Source organism: Atta cephalotes (genome assembly GCF_000143395.1).
Source record: "Atta cephalotes unplaced genomic scaffold scaffold00001, whole genome shotgun sequence".
Lineage (NCBI taxonomy): Eukaryota > Metazoa > Arthropoda > Insecta > Hymenoptera > Formicidae > Atta > Atta cephalotes.
Window position 1 is genome coordinate 13,178,007 of NW_012130065.1, and position 22,400 is coordinate 13,200,406.

The 22,400-nt window shown below is 30.8% G+C and overlaps 1 protein-coding gene across 1 annotated transcript in view; it reads right to left on the reverse strand.

Annotated features, from left to right (window-relative positions):
• The window catches only part of LOC105618847, a 130,243-nt gene that overhangs the window by 49,234 nt on the left and 58,609 nt on the right, over nt 1–22,400 (reverse strand). The window contains exon 4 of the mRNA XM_012200384.1: nt 11,315–11,448. Coding sequence (XP_012055774.1) covers nt 11,315–11,448 — 134 coding nt within the window. The remainder of the gene's footprint in view (nt 1–11,314; nt 11,449–22,400) is intronic.

The window sequence follows — 22,400 nt, forward strand, 5'->3', positions numbered from 1 at the left end:
TATATTTATGGTCAAGGTTGGTATTATAATTTTATACCTTTATAATGTAAGTTGATATAAATTGAATCGATATGATAATTTCGCTTGTTATATATTTTTCTGATGAACGCTCGAAGCGTTTTGTGATCGATCTGGTACTTTGCGTTATTTCGCATATCATCTACGAAGGAAATGTGAGCGATCGTGAAGAGATTCTTCGAGATGAGTGTCGCTACTCACGGAGGAAAAATGACAAGGAAATTTGAGAGATGAGAAAGAGATATATGTATATAGATTCTTATTCGTTGGGATTTTACGATGCTCGTAAACATAACGAAAAGTGATGGGTGGGCATATTTCTGCCGGTGATCCTGCGGGTATCGTGCATCGCGAATCGATCGCCTTAATTCTGTTGAACGCCTGAATTCGATCTGGCGTGAATCGTGTCAGCCTATTAGGCTCTGCAAGTTCCTCTAGGATCTTTCTCAGGATAAGGATGCATACGGAATTACGACTTACCGCCAAAAATCCTGCTTGACGAAGAAGTCCTTCATTCTCAAAGAGGAAAGAGAAATTGTAATTGAGGAGGGGTAGTGGGATTTTGAATCGATTATTTCGTTGCGTTTATTATCTTCTAAGATTTTGTGAAAAAGCAGGATCGTTTTTTGAAACTAATTTTCAAATTTTTATCTTAAAGAGCGATATTAAATAAATTTGTCTTCTTTTTTGTTAATGATAGAAATTTAAAGTAGATTTTGAGAATTTAAATTGTTTCATTTCGAGACATATTTACCAAAGGGAAATTTAAGAGACATCCTTATTGCAGAGTTGATGTACGTTAAGATCTGTTTCCGACATCTTATCTTGGATTTTTAGGCATATATCTCAGAATGAGATAATTTAAATTCGAAGTACTGTGGATTCTATGTGAATTTTAATGACGTTCTAAGAGGATCTGATAACTTTCGAGCATGAGTGACGGTGTGCCTATTACGAGTTTCTTACTGAGTTTCTTCCCTAAGTGCGTGAGCTTTAAGTAAGGATAATGGAAGACGTTGGGTGTGGGTAGCGTGACGATCATTATTCGCAAAGAGTATATCAGCTGTGTGAGGAATTCCTTCCAACAGTCCGAGAAGAGGCATAATCCGGGACAATCTAATTTCGCGGCAGAGGATGTGGGACTTTTAAATCCATTTAATTTTTGTTACGTTTCTCCTGAATGATTTGTTGTAGTCTCTTGAAAATTAATATTTATGGTACCCTGTACAAAGCTCACAGGAAATACGAGAATTGACGACGAAAATTGCAAAGGGATTTTACGGTCTTTTCGGAATCACATTTAAATGCGGCTCCTTCTTTCGCATAAAAATGCTCATTTTATTACGGGTCCAAACGCACAGAATACAAATTGTTCTTCAAAAAGATTTTTCCTTCACCTGATTGAGAAGAAAAATATATGTCGATTTTATGATTGTATAAAAAATATTGATTATGTTTTAATATTAACTCTAGCTATATATACTCTTTTTTTTCTACCTTTAATATACACACTCACATCTGTCTAGTCTTCCCACTTAATTTTAATGAATAAATTATATAATAATGCGTTATTTATGCGTTCTCAAAATCCACAAAATTTGTTTTTGCGGAGTTTAAAAGCACATAAATAGCGTATTATTATATAATTTATTTATTCATTAAGATTTAGTTAAATGGGGCCAGCTAAGCAGACATACTTTTATACACACTCGGGTTCCATCCATATTTATTATCGTAACTCTTCCGTAAAAATGGACGTATTTCAATTAATTTTTTTTTAATCGATGGAGAATTGATTAAGGAATAAGTCCATAATTAAAAGTCGATAGAATTAAGGAGCTTCGAAATATATAGACTTAAAGAAAAAGAAAGTTCAGAAACTCGAAAAAAATCTTCATTTAATAAATTGCACTGAGGGTTTCTCAAAAGTGACAACTCAAAAAATTAAGTTTTTTTTTTAGAAATTTAAAAAGGAAAAACTATTTTTCAATTTGACAGAAAATTATTGACTAACTAAATAATACTGGCAAAAAGAAAACTTTGTATGTTCCTGTCAAGTCATTATCGAATTTCTATTTTTCAAGTCCACATTTGTAAACATCTGCAAATTTTTCACAACATGCCTCCATTTGTTTAATATTAAATACAGTTCTTATGTAAATGGAGTTATATATATGTATATATGTAATGCATAATACGATTAAAACAATCGTTATTATTAATTGGAAATCATATGCCTTTAATTCAATAGAAAAATTCAGCCTGTTAAATGAGGCATATGTGGAACAAGGATTGAATTTGGGACTATAAGTCAACCGCATTTTATATGAAGCGTATCATTCCCACAGATGTAAAGGACGGAATACAAAAGCTCCTATGGGCGAGAACTGAAATCTTTGGAGAGGGTGTTTGACCTGCCTTAGAAACAGTATATGCTGTCTTGTAGGGATTCAACAAAATTACAATATATTTTTTATTATTCGTATGATCTCTATCGTCAATTAATATTATTTAAGGGATAATAAACGTAATATGATTTGAAAGCATTTCTTTCATTTTTACACTTTTAAGGTTTTATCATGTTTATTATACGAATAATAGAAAATTGTGATTTTTCTGTATCACGATAAGATATTAGCATTAATATATTCCTCTCAAGATGGCCGCAAGTCAATAAAAAATATGTTGTAATTTTGTTGTGTCACGATAAGCAAGCAGCATTAACGTTATCTATCAATGTGATGATTGTGCTTTTATTTTTTTGAGCTAGTACTCCGTCCTTTAATCAAATCCTTAATAATTCAAGTTTTAATTTAGAACTAAGCTTGATAAATAATTGGGCAGTTTGCTTGAACTATAAATTGTGAAGTTTACACAAAAATATTATTAAGCAAGCCTGCCTTGACCGTATATATAATCCTATTATATTGGATATATTAGACCAATATTTGATCAATATTCTATACTGAGAAAAAATGAATTTTAAATATCTGAATAGTACTGATTTAACATTTATTTACAGCAATTAAATATTTACTAAATGAAAAAATGATCAAATTAATGTTTCTTGTACCAAATGTGTTTACATTTAGTATATAAATATTCAGCTAAAACTATTCAACAAATATTTTTATTAAATTTAGTAAATTTTTCTCTCAATATGCCAATAAATTGTGTTACTAAAATAGAATAGCACACAAAACATTTTGTAAATATAAAAATTTCTGGTTTTCAAATGAGAGGATTTTCAAAGGGAAACTTATTTCAAGTTAAATATCATATATTTTATTATTAATAAATTATTGTAATATTCAAAAGATCACTCATGTATAATGGCGTACAACTCTAATCTAAATTGCTTACTATTTGCTAATGTTAACGATTGAAATATTCCTTACAAGTTACTTTTGCTACTGTATTTGTGTTGATAGGGCAATGTTTATTTAATTAAGAAAATCACGTTCGTTTTTATTGGGAGTACAAATTAATTTGATCCGTTTTCCTAAAGATGACTCCAGCTGTTGTGAATGGTTCATAGTTCACAGCTGATTTTGACGGTTTCAGAGAAGTTAAACAACTGCTAATAATATTCAGTTTATATCGCTTTGAGTTTCATACAAAAACTTTTTTACTGTGTTTGAAATGTCGAATTTTGTGTTAACCAAGCAGCATTTGCGGGAGGTTTTAATTTTTTGCTTTAATTGGAAGAAAAGGTTGAAGCCCATCGAATGCTTGTCGAAGTTTATGGTGACACTGCTCCAACTGATAAATCATGTAGGGAATGGTTTTGATGTTTCAAGGATGGAGATTTCAGCGTTGAAGATAAGCTTCGCTTTCGACAGCCAAAAAAATTCGAAGAATTAGAGGCATTACTCGCAGAAGATCAGAGTCAAACGCAAGAGGAGCTTGTAGAATCATTGGAAGTAACTCAACAAGTCGTTTCTGTACGATTGAGAGCCATGGAAATGATTCAAAAACAAGGAAATTGGGTGCCTTATGAACTGAAACCGAGAGACGTTGAAAGGCGATTTTTCACTTGCGAACAACTGATTCAAAGACAACAGAGAAAAGATTTTTTGCATTGTGACTGGAAATGAGAAGTGGATATTCTATGACAACCCCAAAAAGAAAAAATAATACGCTAAGCCCGGTCAATCGTTGCCATCGACCTCAACACCATGGCCGAACATTCATGGTTCGAAGATCATGCTCTGTATCTGGTGGGACCAAAAGCGTCTTGTTTACTGTGAGCTGCTGAAACCTGGTGATTCCATTACGGGCGATCGGTATCGGTATCTACAATTGATTCGTTTGAGCCGTGCATTGCGAGAAAAACGGCCGGAATACGGGCAAAGACATGATAAAGTTATTCTTTTTCATGACAACATTCGGCCTCATGTCGCTAAAGTCGTAAAAAAATATTTGGAAACGCTCAAATGGGATGTTTTACCGCACCCGCCGTATTCTCCGGATTGCTCCTTCTGATTACTGGTTGTTCCGAAGGATGCAGCAAGTTATCGGTTCACTTCTTTCGCAAAAATCAAAAATTGGCTCCAAAATTGGATCACCTCCAAAGACGAGTAATTTTTTCGAGATGGAATTTAAAAATTGCCTGAGAGATGGGAAAAAAGTAGTAGGCAGCGATGGACAATACTTTAATTGATCTGTTCATTCATTTTGTTTTGAAATAAATGCATTTTTGAACGCAAAAAAACGGACCGAACTAATTTGTACTCCCAATAGTTATATCATTTTCGAAGTAAGGGGCGATACCTATACAAGAAATTTATATTAGCAGCTGTCGCAAGAGAATAATTGTGCTGTTAGTGTATGATAATAATTTTGTTAATGAGATAAACTATTAATTATATGGTTCACAGCAGTAATTTAATTTTACGTATTGTTACACACACAGATAAGAACATGATATATCATTTTACGAATCGGCCAGTATCTAAATCGAACCAAAAAAATTATTCTGAATCATCGAAAACTTCCGCATAACTTTGACGCGATTGGCTTGAAAAATGGCTGAAACTTGTTCGCGTAGGAGAGTGTAATAATAAAGAAGGACTATTACCATTGCACTAGTCGCTGAAAAAGCGTCGTATCATTCAAATATGGGCTCGCATTAAATTCTCATCTCACCGATGCCAGCCGCCCGTATATCTCTCCCGCATCGGAGAGAAAAAAGACGTGCGACCGACGTCGGATTCGAGCCATTACGTATAAAAAGCGGCACCTGGGTGCTTTTCACCATGGCCATATGTCACTATATCGACCGCGATTGTAGTTTCGACTCGTATGTTAATAAAAAGGCATGCAACCAGCAGCCATTGTGTCGACTGTCCAGTTTTACCGTTTTACAATGCGCGGTAACTTACGATCGATCCATCGCTCTACTGGAGAACGATGTGAAAAAATCTTGTTTTTTGTTGCCCGGAACGAACGATAAAGTCCGTCCGCATCGATGCCTTTCCTGTCCTGTATGAATCGTAAATTCGAATTATTTGCGAACTTATATCAAGCGGTGTACGAGAGCGAAGTAAAATTGCCGTACATGGTAGGTGTGTAATGCTCGTGACGATCGATACACGTAAAATATGAAAAAAAATTCCAATTCCGCATATATGTGTATATATATATATATATATTATTTTTTTTTTTCTTTTGTAGAACGGGCGGTAAATTCCTATCGATACTTTTCTCATCTCTTCGAAATCGTAAACTTAAATTATTCGCCAAGTAATACGTACCATGTGTGACTGCGATATAAAATCAAAAATAGGAATAAAATAGACAAGAGGAAACTTATCAGAATCGCCGGCTTTGCGTATATATTTTCTTTAAGAAAACATTTACATGGAATCTACAGAAGGAAGAGATAAAAAACGCAATGAAGAATTTTCATTACTTTTTTACTTTTTTTACCGGAAAAATAAAACATTGTTGTAATAATTCGTAAATACATGTATCGCGTATATGCACTCGTACTTCTATCGTCTAATAATTATATTGAACAAAATAATCTAACATAATCTGATAGCGTAATAAAATCATAGATGTATAAGAATAGACTGCGCATTCCTGAAGTTGTCAATATTAATTGAGAAAGAGTAAGATAACTTAAAGCACTCGCTCTCTTTTTCTGTTTAAAGTATCGAATCGAAAAGATATGCTGATAGAGTTCCAGAAAGATGCTGATATTCAATTCTTTCTAACTGAGCACAGAAGCTAAGATCAAGGAATACATCACAGTCTACATCTCTTACATCTATGAATAAAACAGCAAGTACTTTGAAAGATCGATTTTGCTGGAGTATCTAAAAATGTAAGTTAAATTAAGCTACAAATCTGAAAATAATTTTAATTAATAATAAAACCTAAGTTAATATATTAAACGAATTATAATTAGTTACTAAATATAGTATAGTTAGTTACTAAATAATATTTATTAATCACAAATTATAATTTTTCGACAATAAGTTTCAACAGTATGTTTCGACTATACTTAATCGTCATCAGAAATACATAAATACCTAAATATCTAATTATATTAATATATTATGAGGACATTTCACATTCGAGTATGGAATTATATATATATGACTGGAATTTATTCATTTATTCATACTCACTGCCCTTTCTCGCTATTAACGGATGAATTGGTTCGGAATCATGACTCTTCACTACATTGTTTATTTTTATCAAGTTTGATTACATGTAATATGATTGCGATATATCGTCTTTTGTAACACGAAAGTGAGATGATTCTTAGAAACCTGTTATTATTTATTATAACTTATTTTAACTTGTTATAACGAATGTGAGATGATCGTCATAATATAATTAGATATTTTGGTATTTCTGCGGCTGATGGAGGACTAAATATAGTCAAAACCGTTGAAATTTATCAGAAAAAATTATAATTTGTGATTAATAAATATTATTTAATATGCCTAACTATCTTGTTTAATGTATTGACCTGAGTCATTTTGCTATTTATTAATTTGTTGTAAGTTATACGAGCGAAAAGAATTGATATTATTTATATTGTAATATTGAAAATAATTTTGTTAGACCATTAGAATAATTATGTTAATAGAAAATTGAAGTATAATGAACAATATTGCAAAAAGTTTTGACATTTTAATCGTTTGAGTGTCTGACATACAATAATTATTTTGATAGTCTAATAAAATTATTATTAAATTTATATCTATAAGCTAAATTTTTACTTCAGCAAAATTGTTCTCTCTCTTTCCATGTATTATTTGTAAAATTCATTGATAGTTTGGTATATATTTATCGATAAAAATATTATTGTTAACTTTTACTTAATAATTGTCAATAATTTAATTTGTAATTTATAAATTTATAAATTTATAAATTTATAAATTTATAAATTTACTTTATAAATTGAAATGGAATTTTAACAGTTTTAAAAAATGTTATATAATATTATATTGTATTATAAAAAAATTACACTACTTTGACGTTAATTGTAAGGCAAAATATCTATCATTTAAAATTTTAATTAAATTATCTGTTGGATTTTAATCCATTCATTAAAAAAAAATTACTCAAACGAAGTAAGATTTTATATTAAAACACGGATATTTTAAAAGGAAAGGAAAGGTCTAATACTGAATAAGGAAACATAGAGTTTTAGGTGGGTGATTGCAAGATAATTTAATCAGTTTTAATTTGCTATGTTACAATCTTGGAACTTAGTCCCGCGAGGGTTAATCGACCTGCATACAAAACGCGAGCGATGCTGCGAGCAATTTGCCGTTTTTCTCAGCGCGCAGTTCGTTCTAATTTACAGAAACGCTCGCGACAATCAAAGTGCCGAGAGTGCTCCGAGCAAAGGAGAGAAATGTACTTTGCTCGCCGCTTTGTTGACGGTTCAACGGAGATTTGCTTTGGATCCGAGGACGGCGATCAATTTGGCGCGAAATTACGCTTTTCTAAGGAACACATTTTGCACATTGCACGACAATCTTTTACATTTCGCCGAGCCCGTTCAGCAAACTGTCCATCGGTTTCTTTTTTCTTTCACCGATTGTTCCGCGAATATTATTACGCTTCGCGTTGTTCTCGTAACATTTTCTTCTCGATATTAATATTTTTCAGTTGCGAACATAATGAAGCAGGAAATTGCATGCATTGACTATTCCATCACGGTATATACGTAGCAATAAAGCAAAAAAGCTTTAAAATTGCTCTGGAAATTTAGAACATAAAATTTAGAGCATAAAAAAATTAAGCTGCGAATAAAATTCTCTTGTTTGTTTAATATTTCACATTGACTTTAGTGTTAAAGAATTTTCTTTATTTACAATAGAATGCACTCGTATTGAAACATTTGATCTTGAAGGTAAAAAAAAATGCGAAGAGAATGTGGCAATCGAATTTTCGCTAAGGTAAAATTGATTCTAAAATGATCAAAGGATGCTACACATTTTGGCTCACTAATCTCGTTATCTGGCGCATACTTTAATGAATGAGTACTATACAGGCCACTCGCAATATTCGTTTAGCATATTATCTCGTAGCTTGCTCGCGCTTGTGGAGAATTTAAATTAAGAATTAAATTTAATCATAATGCGCGAACATAAAGTTATCATGGCATTATGAAAAATTTGTTAGAACTCTGTTATAATCATTAAACGCGCATGTATGCTGCGTTTTAAATAAATTTAAATTTATTTTCGATGTACGTCAATTTTAATTTACTTCATGAACAAATCAACAACGAAGTTTGAGTTTGAACAAATTATAAAAAGAAATCATTTTCTAATATTGCATATCTATATATCTATAATATCTGTAATAATACATATGAATAAATTATATTACATATATATATATATATTACATACAAATGCATTTTTTCAAATGTATTATGCAATATTAGAAAATTATTTTTTATATAAATGTACCTATATCATATTAAAACTACGAACAATTTTATTAGAACAAAGTTTTTACAAGATATTTTTTTGCACTAACAATTAATGTGCTTCTAGTAAACTAGAAAACTAGTAGTTAGAAGATATAATTTATAGAATTATACTTTTTTTAGCTAGTTTACTAAGAGGCTAATATATTGAGAGAGAAAAAAAATGTCATTATCATAATTTAATTTTAATTTAGTCATTTTCAGTGCCAAATATATTTCTTTTTTTATAAAACTATAAATAAGATAATACCTAACGAGTAATATTAAAGCAAGTATAATTATGAATATAGTGCTTCTGATCATAATTATTTTATCATATAATTATAATTACATTATTAAATACTCTTCTCTTAGTGCACGCTAGTTGCTAATAAAACGGCATTGTGTAAATCATTACATAATGTAAAATAAATTTCAGCCGAATAAAAATTTCAGTTTGTAAAAATTAAAGATAAATTCGAATTTATCAAAATAAAGAAAGACTCTTAAATTGTATCTTTTTTAATATTTGATAACGATGCGAATTTTGCGAATAAACATCAGTGAAACTTCCCGTAGATTTTTCCGGATCGTCATTTTAAAAACGGGACTAGACAAAATCCTTTGAGATCTTGCATTTGTCGCACAAAACGACAAATACGCTAATCGTGTGGGGCATAGGCTTTAAAGCTTCAACTTTGTTGTCACGGCGGTGACAGAAAACGAGATTTTCTCTCGACAACGCTTTCGTTGCTATGTCAGTGTCTCCGTGCGCGGACACTATCGCTTTACGCGAAATCAGATTCCTCCACGAAAGCAGCTTACCGACGAGATCGAGGAGTATACGCGTGTACCTATCCAATCAATTCTATCATGTGTATATATAGAGTGTTTCGACTTTACAGGTAGAGACAGATTTGTCGGCGAAATTGAAGTTGATCTTTTCTTGAAAAATGTAAGACGAAGTTTAACTACGATATTATACGAGAGAGTTCTGTAATACTTAATGTGTAAAGCTTAAATCTTCCGATGGAATGTGTTACAAGTATGTACATGCATATTTGAATCCTTTTAATTTAATTTGAAGTTTGACCTAGATATAATCAAAGTTAAAAGATACAATTTTTTCATATAGAATACAAATATGAAATTTAAAACAAGACTTTCATAAAACAACTATTTCTAAATGTTCTTTTTAATTCCAAATCTGTATCTTTTATATTTGTCTTTTTTTCACTTAAATTACAAAATTATTGTTCTAACTTTTCAACATTAGTAATATCAATTAAAACAGTTTGATTTCATTTTCAAGAAAAAAGGTCTTGCTGAGTTACATTTTCTATATATTGCTGTAAAAACTTTTATCCTTCCCATTTGATTTCTTATTTAGTTTTTATATGGAAAGGATGATTTTCCTGAAGCATTTGAAAATTTAGCCAGATATAGATCCAAAAATAACGTTATTGGATTATCAAATTAATTACGTAGAAATATAATATTGTCCATCAAGTATGCAAAAAGTTTTGACATTTTAAGTAAACCAGTTTAAGCGTCCTATATAATTATTTTCATGGTTTAACAGAATTATTTTTAGATAAACAATAAAATAGGACTGCTTATATGAATAGGTAAATTAAGTAAGAGAAGCATCAAAGTTAGAACGTTGAAATACATCTATATTTTAAATAAATCCATTGGACTTGTAACACATGATATAATCTAATTTAACTCTAATTTAATTTAATTTGGAGGAATATTATTATTTCAGATTGTGTTGCAAATGCGGAAGTAATCGACGAATAGTCATATATCGTAAATTTATTTAAAATGCATACATAGATGTTATGTATTCTTGCAAACGCTTAACTTTCACACTTCTTTTACTTACAATTAGTTGATGTGTTGATATAAGCTGATCTATTCTATTCTTAATATTGTCTGAAAATAATTACGTGATTTAAATTGCTTTAGAATGTCAAAATTTTGAAATATTGTTTATCATGCTTGAAATTTCTACGTAATTATTTTGATAATCCAACAAAGTTATTTTCGGATCTAGCTAAATTTTTAGATACTTTAAAAAATTGTTCAATTCATGTATGCCATGTATTTATTGATTTCATTTTTAAGCAAGTATAACAAAGCAAAGCGGAAATAACTCCATTCACTTTCAGCACTTTCGGCACGCAAAGATAAACTAGTATAGCTTCGTCTATATAAACTCTCGATCTAAAGACCACACGAAATACATTTCCCGTAGTCAGGCGAACACATACACGCCGTTCAATGCAATACATCGATACGACAGACAGGGAAGTTGACTAGTACAGGGAATGTGGAAAGGTACTTTACCGGTTCGCCGTTGATAGTCCAACGTAGATTGGCCTTAGGCACGGATGGCCAGGCAGTGCAGTTGGCAGTCACGTTTTCGCCGACGGCATAGTGCAAGGACAGGCCTGTGATTTCTGGTCCCCTCTCCGGAGGTGCTGTGAACGTAAATTTTCCATGTGTGAGACGTGGCGAAAGTTTTCCCATAAACCAGTTACTTTCCTCCGGTTAGACTCTATAAACTTTCGACTATTACCTAGAGTTCTTCGCATCTATACGTTCGTCCGTCTGTTCGTTTGTTCGTTCTATCCTTGTCGTGAAGATAGGTAAGATTAAAGATCTTCAATTAAGAGATTGGCCACTGTTCATATTCAGGACAGTGTTTAAGAATACAATGAGACAGATAATTGTAGATAAGATACGCTGTTAGATATTAAAGAGACAATTTTCGTTGCTATAGTACTGCAAATTTATAGTGCATGTAACGTAACTATAGATTTTTTGAAACTGATTTTTTTTTTAATACAGTTGAAATGAGATATCTATTTCATTCTCTTTTATACATTTATTTTATTCTATCTTGAACATCGTCCTGAATATGAACCAAAAAATTGTCTCTGGTCGATGACTAATCTTTTATATGAGTATCTCTAGATATAGAACAAGAAAAACAAGAAAATCAGAAAGAACTTTCTCGCTTCGTGAGATGCAAATTTAGTATGTGAGATGAATTTTTCGAGCAATATTTTTTATACAAGGCATTTCGTAAGCGAAAAATAAGGACGACATATATATATATATATATATATACATATATATATATATACATATATTGTGTATAATTTATAAATGATTGGAACAGCTCTCGCAAATAATGAATTTAACCTTTGAGCGATGGGCTGCGAGTTGCTAACGATGAGATGGATGAGAACTTTCTCTTATATTTAAGCAAAATAGAATTCTGACAAAATAAATCAAATTCAGATAGGTAATTCTGTGAGTCTGTACATATCGATGATGAATAGTGAATGATGGAGCGTTGAATTTTACTTTGACACGAGTCCAATTATATGTATGAACGATTTCTAGAGGTGTGCATTCCACTTATATTTTTTCTGGCGCTTTTTCCTCAGTCGATTCGAATTCTCGTTTACTTTGTTGGAACGATCCCGACGACACCCGGAATAAGTTTCGCGACCGCATCCGTTCAGCACGAAGGGAATTAATTTTCAATTAAATCGGACGCGTGATTTTTCCTGATCGTAATTAAACGAGAAGGCGCATCAGCCCATGAAATATCGACTCGTGTTAAATGTAACACGCGAATAGCGCAATGAACAGTCGTAATTTTGGAAAAGATTATGGAGGCGGAAAAATAGAAGATAATAATTGATGCGAGCTTTATTCCGTATTCGTTTACATGACAAATGAAATTAGAATTTGCAATGGTAGAACCGATTGAAATGGTTACGTTTGTGACCGCTGGAGCGAAAAATTACTAAATTTTACTCGCGTTTGACATGGAGTACCGCGTGTGTTTACAACGGGACAATAGCCAAGAGCCATAATTCTCCGGGCAATTAATCACTCGATGGACTAATAATTAAATCCAACGTGGTAACTGTTATGCTTTCAAAATACCATCGCGTAATTTATACATAAGTGTTTAATAGTTTATCAACTGAATAATAGCAAATTCAGTATGGATTTATGTGCTTGAAACAATATTTTTAATAGAAAAATTATTTACTTATTATATGAAACTTATTTTATTGTTTAAAATGTAAGAGAAATAGGGATTCCATTCTCTTTCGTGGTTTATATAGAAAATCCTATAAAATTATTTTTATGAAATTAAATTCTCTATAATGATTTTTTAAATGTTTTTTACGGAAAAAGTACACCGTTGTATTAAATTTGACACATGTTATGTGTCTCAAATCTTCTAAATTTATATATACTAATTTAAATTTATATACTAATTTAACATAAGATGAATATGTTAAAAGGTAACATAAATACTATTTTAAAAAATAAACACAAAAAGTGTTAATAATACTGATACAATTTGTAAACAAACTGTGGAAGCATTCTTTTCAGTAAAATTTACAATTATGATATGTTAAATTAACATATTGGGTTAGGGAAAAAGTCTTTTTATAAGTTAGTCTCTTTTATAAAGAAATCTTCCTTCACATAAAAATGATCTTAAAAATGATCAAAATTTAAATTAAAAAAAAAGTTTTAAAGATCGAAATCTCTATTTTTGAATGGTTACTATATTTTTTGAATGTATATGAGTTTTGTAATTTTTCCATAGAAAATTACGAGTTGAAGAAATGAAAAATTTTCTTTTCGCTTTGTAGGTCTGTAGCATGCCAAAAAAATTTTCGACTATTTATCGTGAAAGTTGAAGTTTTTCCTACAAAATCGTTTTTTAAAAATGTTCCTACTATTTTTTGTTCTTGAGTTACTCGTGGAATAAGTAAGAAGGAACACTTTGATTTTATTGCTCTGTTAAAAATTATCGCATTGCAATTACAGATTCTTAAAACTGAAATGTTGCTCTATCAAGTAGTGTAATCTTTTAAAAAAAGAATATATGGGTTACTAAAAAAGTGTTTTTATCAATTTATAAAGGAACATTTTTTCCTAGCCCAATATCTTATTCATTTATTTTTTAGAATTTATATTTTAAAGCTATTTATTTATTTATTTATGAATTGTGTTATTTTGATACTAAGAAATGTTGAATATCAATTTAACACAAATTATTTATATGATATAATCATATAAATGTTATGTTAAATTGATACTGGAATATGTTAGAAAATTCAATACACACTGTTAACAAGAATGTGAGCAGTCCGTTTTTAACACAACTATATAATATTTTTTACTGTGTAGGATGCTCGAGTTGGTTGCTAAAATGTCAAAATTTTTTGCAGCGTGGTTCATCATCCTTAAGTTTTTTACATAATTATTTTAATGAGTCAATAAAATTATTTTCAGGTCTGTATCTAGTTAAAGTTTTAGCAAAATTTTTTCCGTGATTTACTCTCAAGAATTCTCACTCTTACTAACAACGACTTGCTTGCGTGAGATAATTTTAAGTCTTCGTTTTTTCAGACCATCGCACATGCGTCGATTCACAATCAATTATCGTATATTGTGGACCAATGTCGATTGGGTGCGTGCTGGCGCGCTCGATGCCTCTAATAACGTTAATTGGCACGTTGGATTATGAGAGACATTCGCGTTCGAGCGGGCGCGATCGAATGCTCAATTAAACATCCGCCCTGTTGTCCGAGTGCACGCGTTGCACCAGCACGTCGCGCTACAACTCCGCTTCGGATTTGGTCCATTAATGTTTTCCGTTCTCTCCTCTTTCACCCCGAAATATCCGGGGCGCAATTAAAATCCAGAATTTCGGGGTGCGTCATGCGCGGGATCTCCTCCGGCCAGCGCGGCGCTGCTGTCGATTTCACATCAAAACGCGAATAAACGAAAGGCTGAAAAGGGCGTAAAAGAGCGTCAGTCGAGAGCATCGCAGGATATACAGGGTAGTATACAGGGGAAATTTTCGTCGAGAGATCGCGGAAAAGCGCGTTGGAAAATGGTGTCAGATCGCAAGCATATGCTGTCAAAAGTTCCGCTATCATAATTTCGGCACGCATTAAACTCGTAATGGAACCAATTATTTTACCGAGATTGTCGGTTTCTTCTGTAGAATTTTACTCATTGACGATGCTTAAAAATAGCCAACTCGAATCCTGTTAAGGTAGAAATATAGACTCGAAAGAAATGGTTGTTATAGTTATATCGCTTATATTTTGACAGAATTGTTATAGAAACATATTAAGTCATACAAGAAAGATTTAGTGTAAATGAGTAATTGATACTTGATACAATACAATTAATTGAAATAAAGTAATTTTTCAGTTACTCTTTTTGAATTCTTTGGAGTTGACGGTATATCTATTAGAAATAAATCTATCTATTAGAATTAAATCTTTTTGTCAAAAATGTCAAACAATTTGATTTTCTTTATATTATATCTGCAATAAATTATTTTTATTAAAATATATTTAATATTGATTAATAATCTTTAATATTTTATATTTTTTAGTAAAACATAAATACAACACGAATACAAACAACATTTGTTCAACATGAAAGACATGGTTTTGCTGAAGCATGTAAAAATAAGACTAGATACAGATCTGAAAATAATTATGTTGGTCCATCTAAATAATTATATTGGATGATCAAGCTGACTGATTGCAAGAATGTCAACATTTTTTGTACACGGAGAAAATTTTATTTTAAGATTTAATATAATTTTAAATTATACTTTATTATGGCTTGTATTTTCGCAAAAAAAATGAACCATCACAACATGATTCCGACATAATTTATATTATGGTAATACTAATTTTTATCACATAAATAAAGTAATTTTTGTTAAAAGCCAGTGCTTAAGCCATATTCATGAAAACAGTTAATTTTTATCATAATACGCAAACAAAATTTGCTAGGTATATATTTTTTACTTATCTTTACAATATTAACTTTTATTCAACAAGTTTTGATTTTGTAATAAAAAATTTTTACTATGAAAAAGTGTAAAAATTACATTGTATTATTGTTTTTAAAAAAATCGCTACAGCATTTCAACTTATAATTATCATGACAGTTCGCAGCTACTACCACATTATAGTAATTTTAAATATAAAATTTTCTCCGTGTAGCATTATCATGAATCTTGAGTGATTCCAAAATAATTATTATAAAGGTCCATAATTCAGGATTGCCACAGATCTGGAAAATCGGGAAAAGTCAGAGAAATTGAAATTGGTCATGAAAAACCGGAAAAAGTAAGGAAAATATAAAAGAGACTAGAATTTTTAACTTTGTTCTCACAATTCTCTTAAACTGCTCTTATTTCAAATAATTTTTATAATTTTTTAAATATTATATCTGATGCTTATAGTCAAGTACGTTCAAAATTCGTGTACTTAAAAAAAATTTTTTTTAAACAATTAAAGTTTATATTTTATTCAGTCATTTTATTTGATCGCTATTTTTATATATAATATCAATATAAGCTTTCTTCAATCGTTGATTTTTTAAATATTAAAATTTTTACATATTTTATTTTGATCATGGAAATTTCCCATTTTTATCTGAAAAACCTGGAGTCAGAGAATTTTAAAATTCATTTTCTGTGGCAACTCTGATAATTATTTTCATTTTAAATACACCTTTAATTAGTATTCATTCTTTTTTATACAGTTATGCTATATGGCATTTTCAAATTAATTAGTGCATTTCAATTAACTAAAATTAAACGGAGCTTACAAGTTAGTAAAAATTTTAGCGTTAATAAAGATTTTAACATTAGCTCTGGATTTTAGAAGATTTAATATTTTTCTTCGGAAACATATAATTTGTAGATGTAAATTTCAACAAGAATTATTAATTGATTCCAAAAATGAGTTGATAATAAACTGTAGTATAATGTGAAAATTCCTAAAATAAAGATAAAAGGAGCAATAAAATAAAACTAATTAATTATAAATTAATTTATTTAATAACAAGATTACTTTATTGTAATACACGGCTGACGAAAAAGCTTACGCTTTCAGTTTAATAAAAATTAATTTGAAATTTGTTTTAAAATGTGTAATTCGTTTGATATAATTTTCTTTCGATTTAGTTCAATGTGTCAACGCCCTCGCTGATTTCATGTTTGCGGCGAGTTTTTTGAAGTTTCGAACGTCGCGACAGTAGCCATGTCGTCATCGATTTTCACGATGAATCGGAAATAGCGCGCGTATTCGAGATCGCAAAACGAGGAAAAGAAATTTGTCAGGATTGCGGAAAGTTGGATAACCTGACGCTCTGCCAGGATTCGAGTATTTGCCATGCTAGCATTCGGCCGCGCGGAAAGTATTCCGCTGCAATAACTCCACCGACAGTGATTTAAGCGCGTAATTACAGAGGGTTATTGCAGTCACGGCACGGCGCTTTATACTTTCTTCTTTATTTTTTTTGCAGAATTTAATATGCATAACAGCGAATATATAATATTATATATACACACATATATTATATACATGTATCTATATACGGGATGTACGTAAAGTTCCTTAAATATAATAAATATAATATAATTTTGAAAAATAAGCATTTCTGAAAAAAAATGTTTATATAAAAGTTATAGACTTTCGCAGTCTATAGTGATATTTATCTGAATTTCGGATGACTTTAAAAAGCTCGATCAAAAGTCAACATAAAAATCTTAAACAGAAATTCCTAAATAAATAGGGAATAAAGCCTTTAAAGGTCAAGCAGGATTTAAGTGCTAAAATAATTCTGTGAATTTATACACTACATATGAAGTCCTTTAAATTGCGCGTTGAAATGACTTCTCGGTCTTAAAACGCAAACTCAACTGAAACTACTAGTAGTAATATTACAAATTAAGTTAATTGGCAATTTAATAATTTGATGCTCGTAGGCATCTCCGATAATTTTATTACGAAAAATATTATCTCATATACCTTGTATAAATATTATCCCATATATACTAGTTATTGTGAAGAATCTAATATCTAAGGTCTCGGTGACTTAAAACTTAAGTTTTAAAATCTTATTTTAGATGTCGCTTAAAGTACCTATCGCTTGAAGATTTTCCGATTGGATTTATACGGTACTGTACTTTCAAGCTTCATAAAAAGTATAAGAAACATATTTTATTATAGTGTTTTGAAAATAAGAATTTAAGATTATTACGTTGATTTTAATCAGGCTTTTCAATATCACCCAAATTTTAAATAAATATTACTATCTAATAGTAGATTTTTAAAATTCTACTTTTAAACATGAAACATTTTTTCAGAAATGCTTATTTTTCAAGATATTAAAGAGTTTGGGATTTTTGTACACTCTGCACACACACTCTGCACACACACACACACACACACACACACACACACACACGCGCGCGCGCGCGCACGCACGCACACACACACACACACGCGCGCACGCACGCACGCACGCACGCACGCACACGCACGCACGCACGCACGCACCCACGCACACATTTCTCTTTAAAAATGACACAACTGAAAAAATTAAGTTTCCGAGAAAAGAGGAAAAATTATTTTTTAACTTGACAGAATATTAATTTGAGTGTAACTATTAACAAATTGTGTATAAATGGATAAGACAAACAAAAAATAATCTTAATTTTTTTTACATAAACAACTTAAGTCGCGCGATTTATTTTAATACCTTCTTATAGTTTTGTTTTATCTTATAACAAATTATGAATTATAATGTGAAGTGGTAGAATGACGGATTTAACGGAAATCTATAAATAGCGAGAAAGCAAGAATTTTTGGACGTATTGCGATGAAACGAAAAATTTTATTTTCCGCCAAAAAATCCGTTTTTTACGTCATATGCTCACTTCCATAGTAATCCTGGCATTACATCATTCCGAACATTTTCTGGTGTAATAATTTCTGCGAGAGTTAGGTTCCTAATTGAGAGGGTTGTCGGGAGAAGATAGCCTGCTTTCATATTCCGCGGTAACTTCACGTACAAAATGAAATTGCTTTTTGAAGGTACAGCAATTTATACGGATTGCGAGCTTCACGGCATCTCTATAAGGCATGAAATGAATATTAAACTGCGGGCGATTTAATCCAATTAATTCGTCGGCGTAGACCGCTGTCCGCATAAATCCGTGTGAACGCGGACGAAAATATTGGGAGATACTATCGACGAAGATAATCTATTCGGTGTTGATTTGCACATAAATTTGAAAGTAAAACGATATCGGGACTAGGTAATAGTGCCGAGATTTTTAAGACTGAATAATATTTCTTTTCTAGCTGTGTGTTTTGGCATCGAAAAATATCACTATAGTATTTCATATAAGAACTGTAAGTATTCTATTGGGTTGTCCGGAAAGTTCGTGCCGACGAAAATTTAAATTTTAGTATACATTTATTAAATTAAAATTTTTTGCGTTTCAATTTTCCTTCAACATCAGCACGAACTTTCCGAACAACCCAATATATAGAAAAGATATGTAAACTTATATGAATCGCGAATAAGAATTATACGATTTTTAATAGGACTGTATATATTTTAATTATAAATTGTTTAATTATAAATTTTACATATGCTGTTCATGTAATTTTTTACATATTTCCTTTACAGTATACAATAATATAGTGTATACGATAATATTTCCGTCTTCCGCATTCTTATATCTGGCTTATGAACATAAAGACGAGAGGCAAGTCCTGAGTAAAAAAAAGTATATTGCAATATTTCGTAATTATTTCGACAGCACGTATTGTTCCGAAAAGCGAGATGGCGCGCGATACGTGACGCGCAACTAATTGCAATTGAATTAGATTTGCGTAGCAGCGCGTCCCCAATACAATATAACTCACTGACATACATTGATTTAATTAGCAATTAAAACTTTACGAGGGCACCGAGCGAAAGGATTGTGCGTATGGATATATGTTTCTCATGTTTTCGATTTCCTAGATGTTACGCAACACTTATTCCGCTGATTATCTCGATTCGCGATCATGACATTGATATAATACTGTGAATTTAATAATACTAATTGTAAAGTACATATCTTCGCAATACGAGTATGAATAGTTTTGATATATTTTTGAATACGTTGTTATATAGTTTTGAAATTACATTATTTAATAATCAATATTATTGTAAATCAACATTTTAAAATTTAAAATTATAACTTAGTTTCTATATAGCAAGTTTTTTTATATTAAACTTATTTAATAAATCTCTAATAATTATTTATATTAATATATAATTATTTAATATTTTTATTTTTTAATGTATCTTTAGGAAATTATTATAATATAAATTGTAATTATAGATTGTAATTTATATATGCGCGCGCGTAGATTTTATTACAAATTTTTATTAAATATTATTTATAAACATTAACGTCATTATTAGAGTGCATTCCAATATTTATTATCAATATCTAAAAATTTACAGTTTATATTATAATATACAGATTTTCAGTAAGTATTCGCAATAATTATCGCAATGTAGAATCAAGATATGAAGTATAAAATATATTTTAATATTTAAATTTCTATTCTAATATTTCTAGCCAATTAAAAATAATCCGATTTATTGAATAATTATAAAGATAATGAGGGATTAAATAATAAAGTAATGCTGAATTCATTATCATTACTGTAAAAATGTAACAACGTTACAGACAAAAAAGCGATCATTACCGAAAAAAGTAATAAAAACGATAATTGCGTAACAAATAACGCATTACTTCCTAACTCTGGTTACATGTAATTTGTTTGTTAGATATTTACTTTTTTTTATATGAATTACGTCATTTTGATGAAATTGATTAATGCCTTTATTAAATTAAATAAGTCTCATACAGATCCAGCGTCAATAACTGTATTATAAATTTTGATGTCAGTTCCGTAAGGATAATTGTTGTTGATACATTGTTAACAGAAACGAACTGATTTGTAATTCTATGCAGGCTTTGAAGATAACTTGGAATCGAAACATGTAGCTATTAATTTAGTAAAGTTTGTATCTTTGATCCTGTATTATTGTGTATTGTTTTCTGCAGACTCATATGTCTTTTTTTATGTAGTATGTTATTTTGATTTTCTCTTTATTAATTATTTTTGGGGTTAATTAAGCTTGTTAATATCATCTGCAAAATAGGAGAAAATTTCAAAAACGGGCACTGTGCTATACTCTTATAATTAAATTTATATTGATTTATTGATGTTCATTTTCCCAGAATTAACCATTTTCTTTCTTTTTTTTTCCTTACTTTGAATCTCCAGAAGACTTATGAGCAACGTTTGTGAACGCATCGTGTCTGTCTTGTCTTCCGAGTGATCCCGAAGTTAGCTTCCGTTTCGACGAAACTCGCAGACCGACGATGGTTAAATTCGTATCCCCACAATGCTGCATGTTGCGGGCGATAGTTACAGTAGCTTGTTTTCCTAGCAACCTTCCATCCCCGTCGGCATCCAGCCCTGGCATTTCTGGCAAACCTGAATGTAACACGTACGATTGTTGTCGAGGAAATGAATTTTCTTCAACGAGAGTTCTCTGGGCTCCCTTACGTTTCTTACGTGTAGGTCAGCGAAGGAGGAACGGACTTCTCGTTTCGTAAGCTTGACTTTTGTTTGTTCTATTTCAGTTGTAACGACTGCGACTGCGCAACGAGAAAATAGGCGAAGAGAAAAACGTAATGAGACAAACAGGCGAACGTTTACGTTTATTACGACATAAAATTTTATATGAGAGGAGAGATCTTGCAGTGGGATGAAAATCATTTTCCGCAAATTTTGACGAATGTCTGGCGTCGATAATGAAGTTGTGATTATAATTGTCACAATACGAAACTATGGACTTTTGTTGTCAGAAAAATATTGTAATTTCTACTTTAATTAGCTTTTCCGAGTCGTTGCGTAATTGCAACGTTATTACGGATGTAGATCGATGAGAAAATCTAATTAAATAAGAGAATTGCCCTATATTCGATCAGATCGTTAGTATTTAAATATTTCGGTTTGAAATTTATATACATATCTCATTCTGTAAACTGCGTGCTGAAACCTTTTTCAGTCTTGAAACGCAATTATGAACAGAATCAAAATAATAATGTCATTTATTAAGAATTTAATAATTTTTTAAATATAAAGGCTTAGGACGCTCGCACGGAATGAGAGATTCGGGTTCGACTCCCGGCCGAGATAATATTTTTCGCAATAAGAATTAATTATTTACAGATTTTAATATGTCATTCAACATTATTAAGATCGTTTCGAAGATGCAAATAAGCATAAAAAATTTGTTAAATTGTTAGTCAATTTAATTCGTGATATTACTGCGGTAGTTTAGTAGAATTAGTGTTTCAAGAGAAAATCATTTTGGCGCACGTTTCTAAGAACTATAGTATACAAATTCACACAAGAATCATACAAGCATTTAAAATCTAGCTAGACCGTTTAAGACTTTGAGTTCTATAGTTTGTGTTATCTCACACACA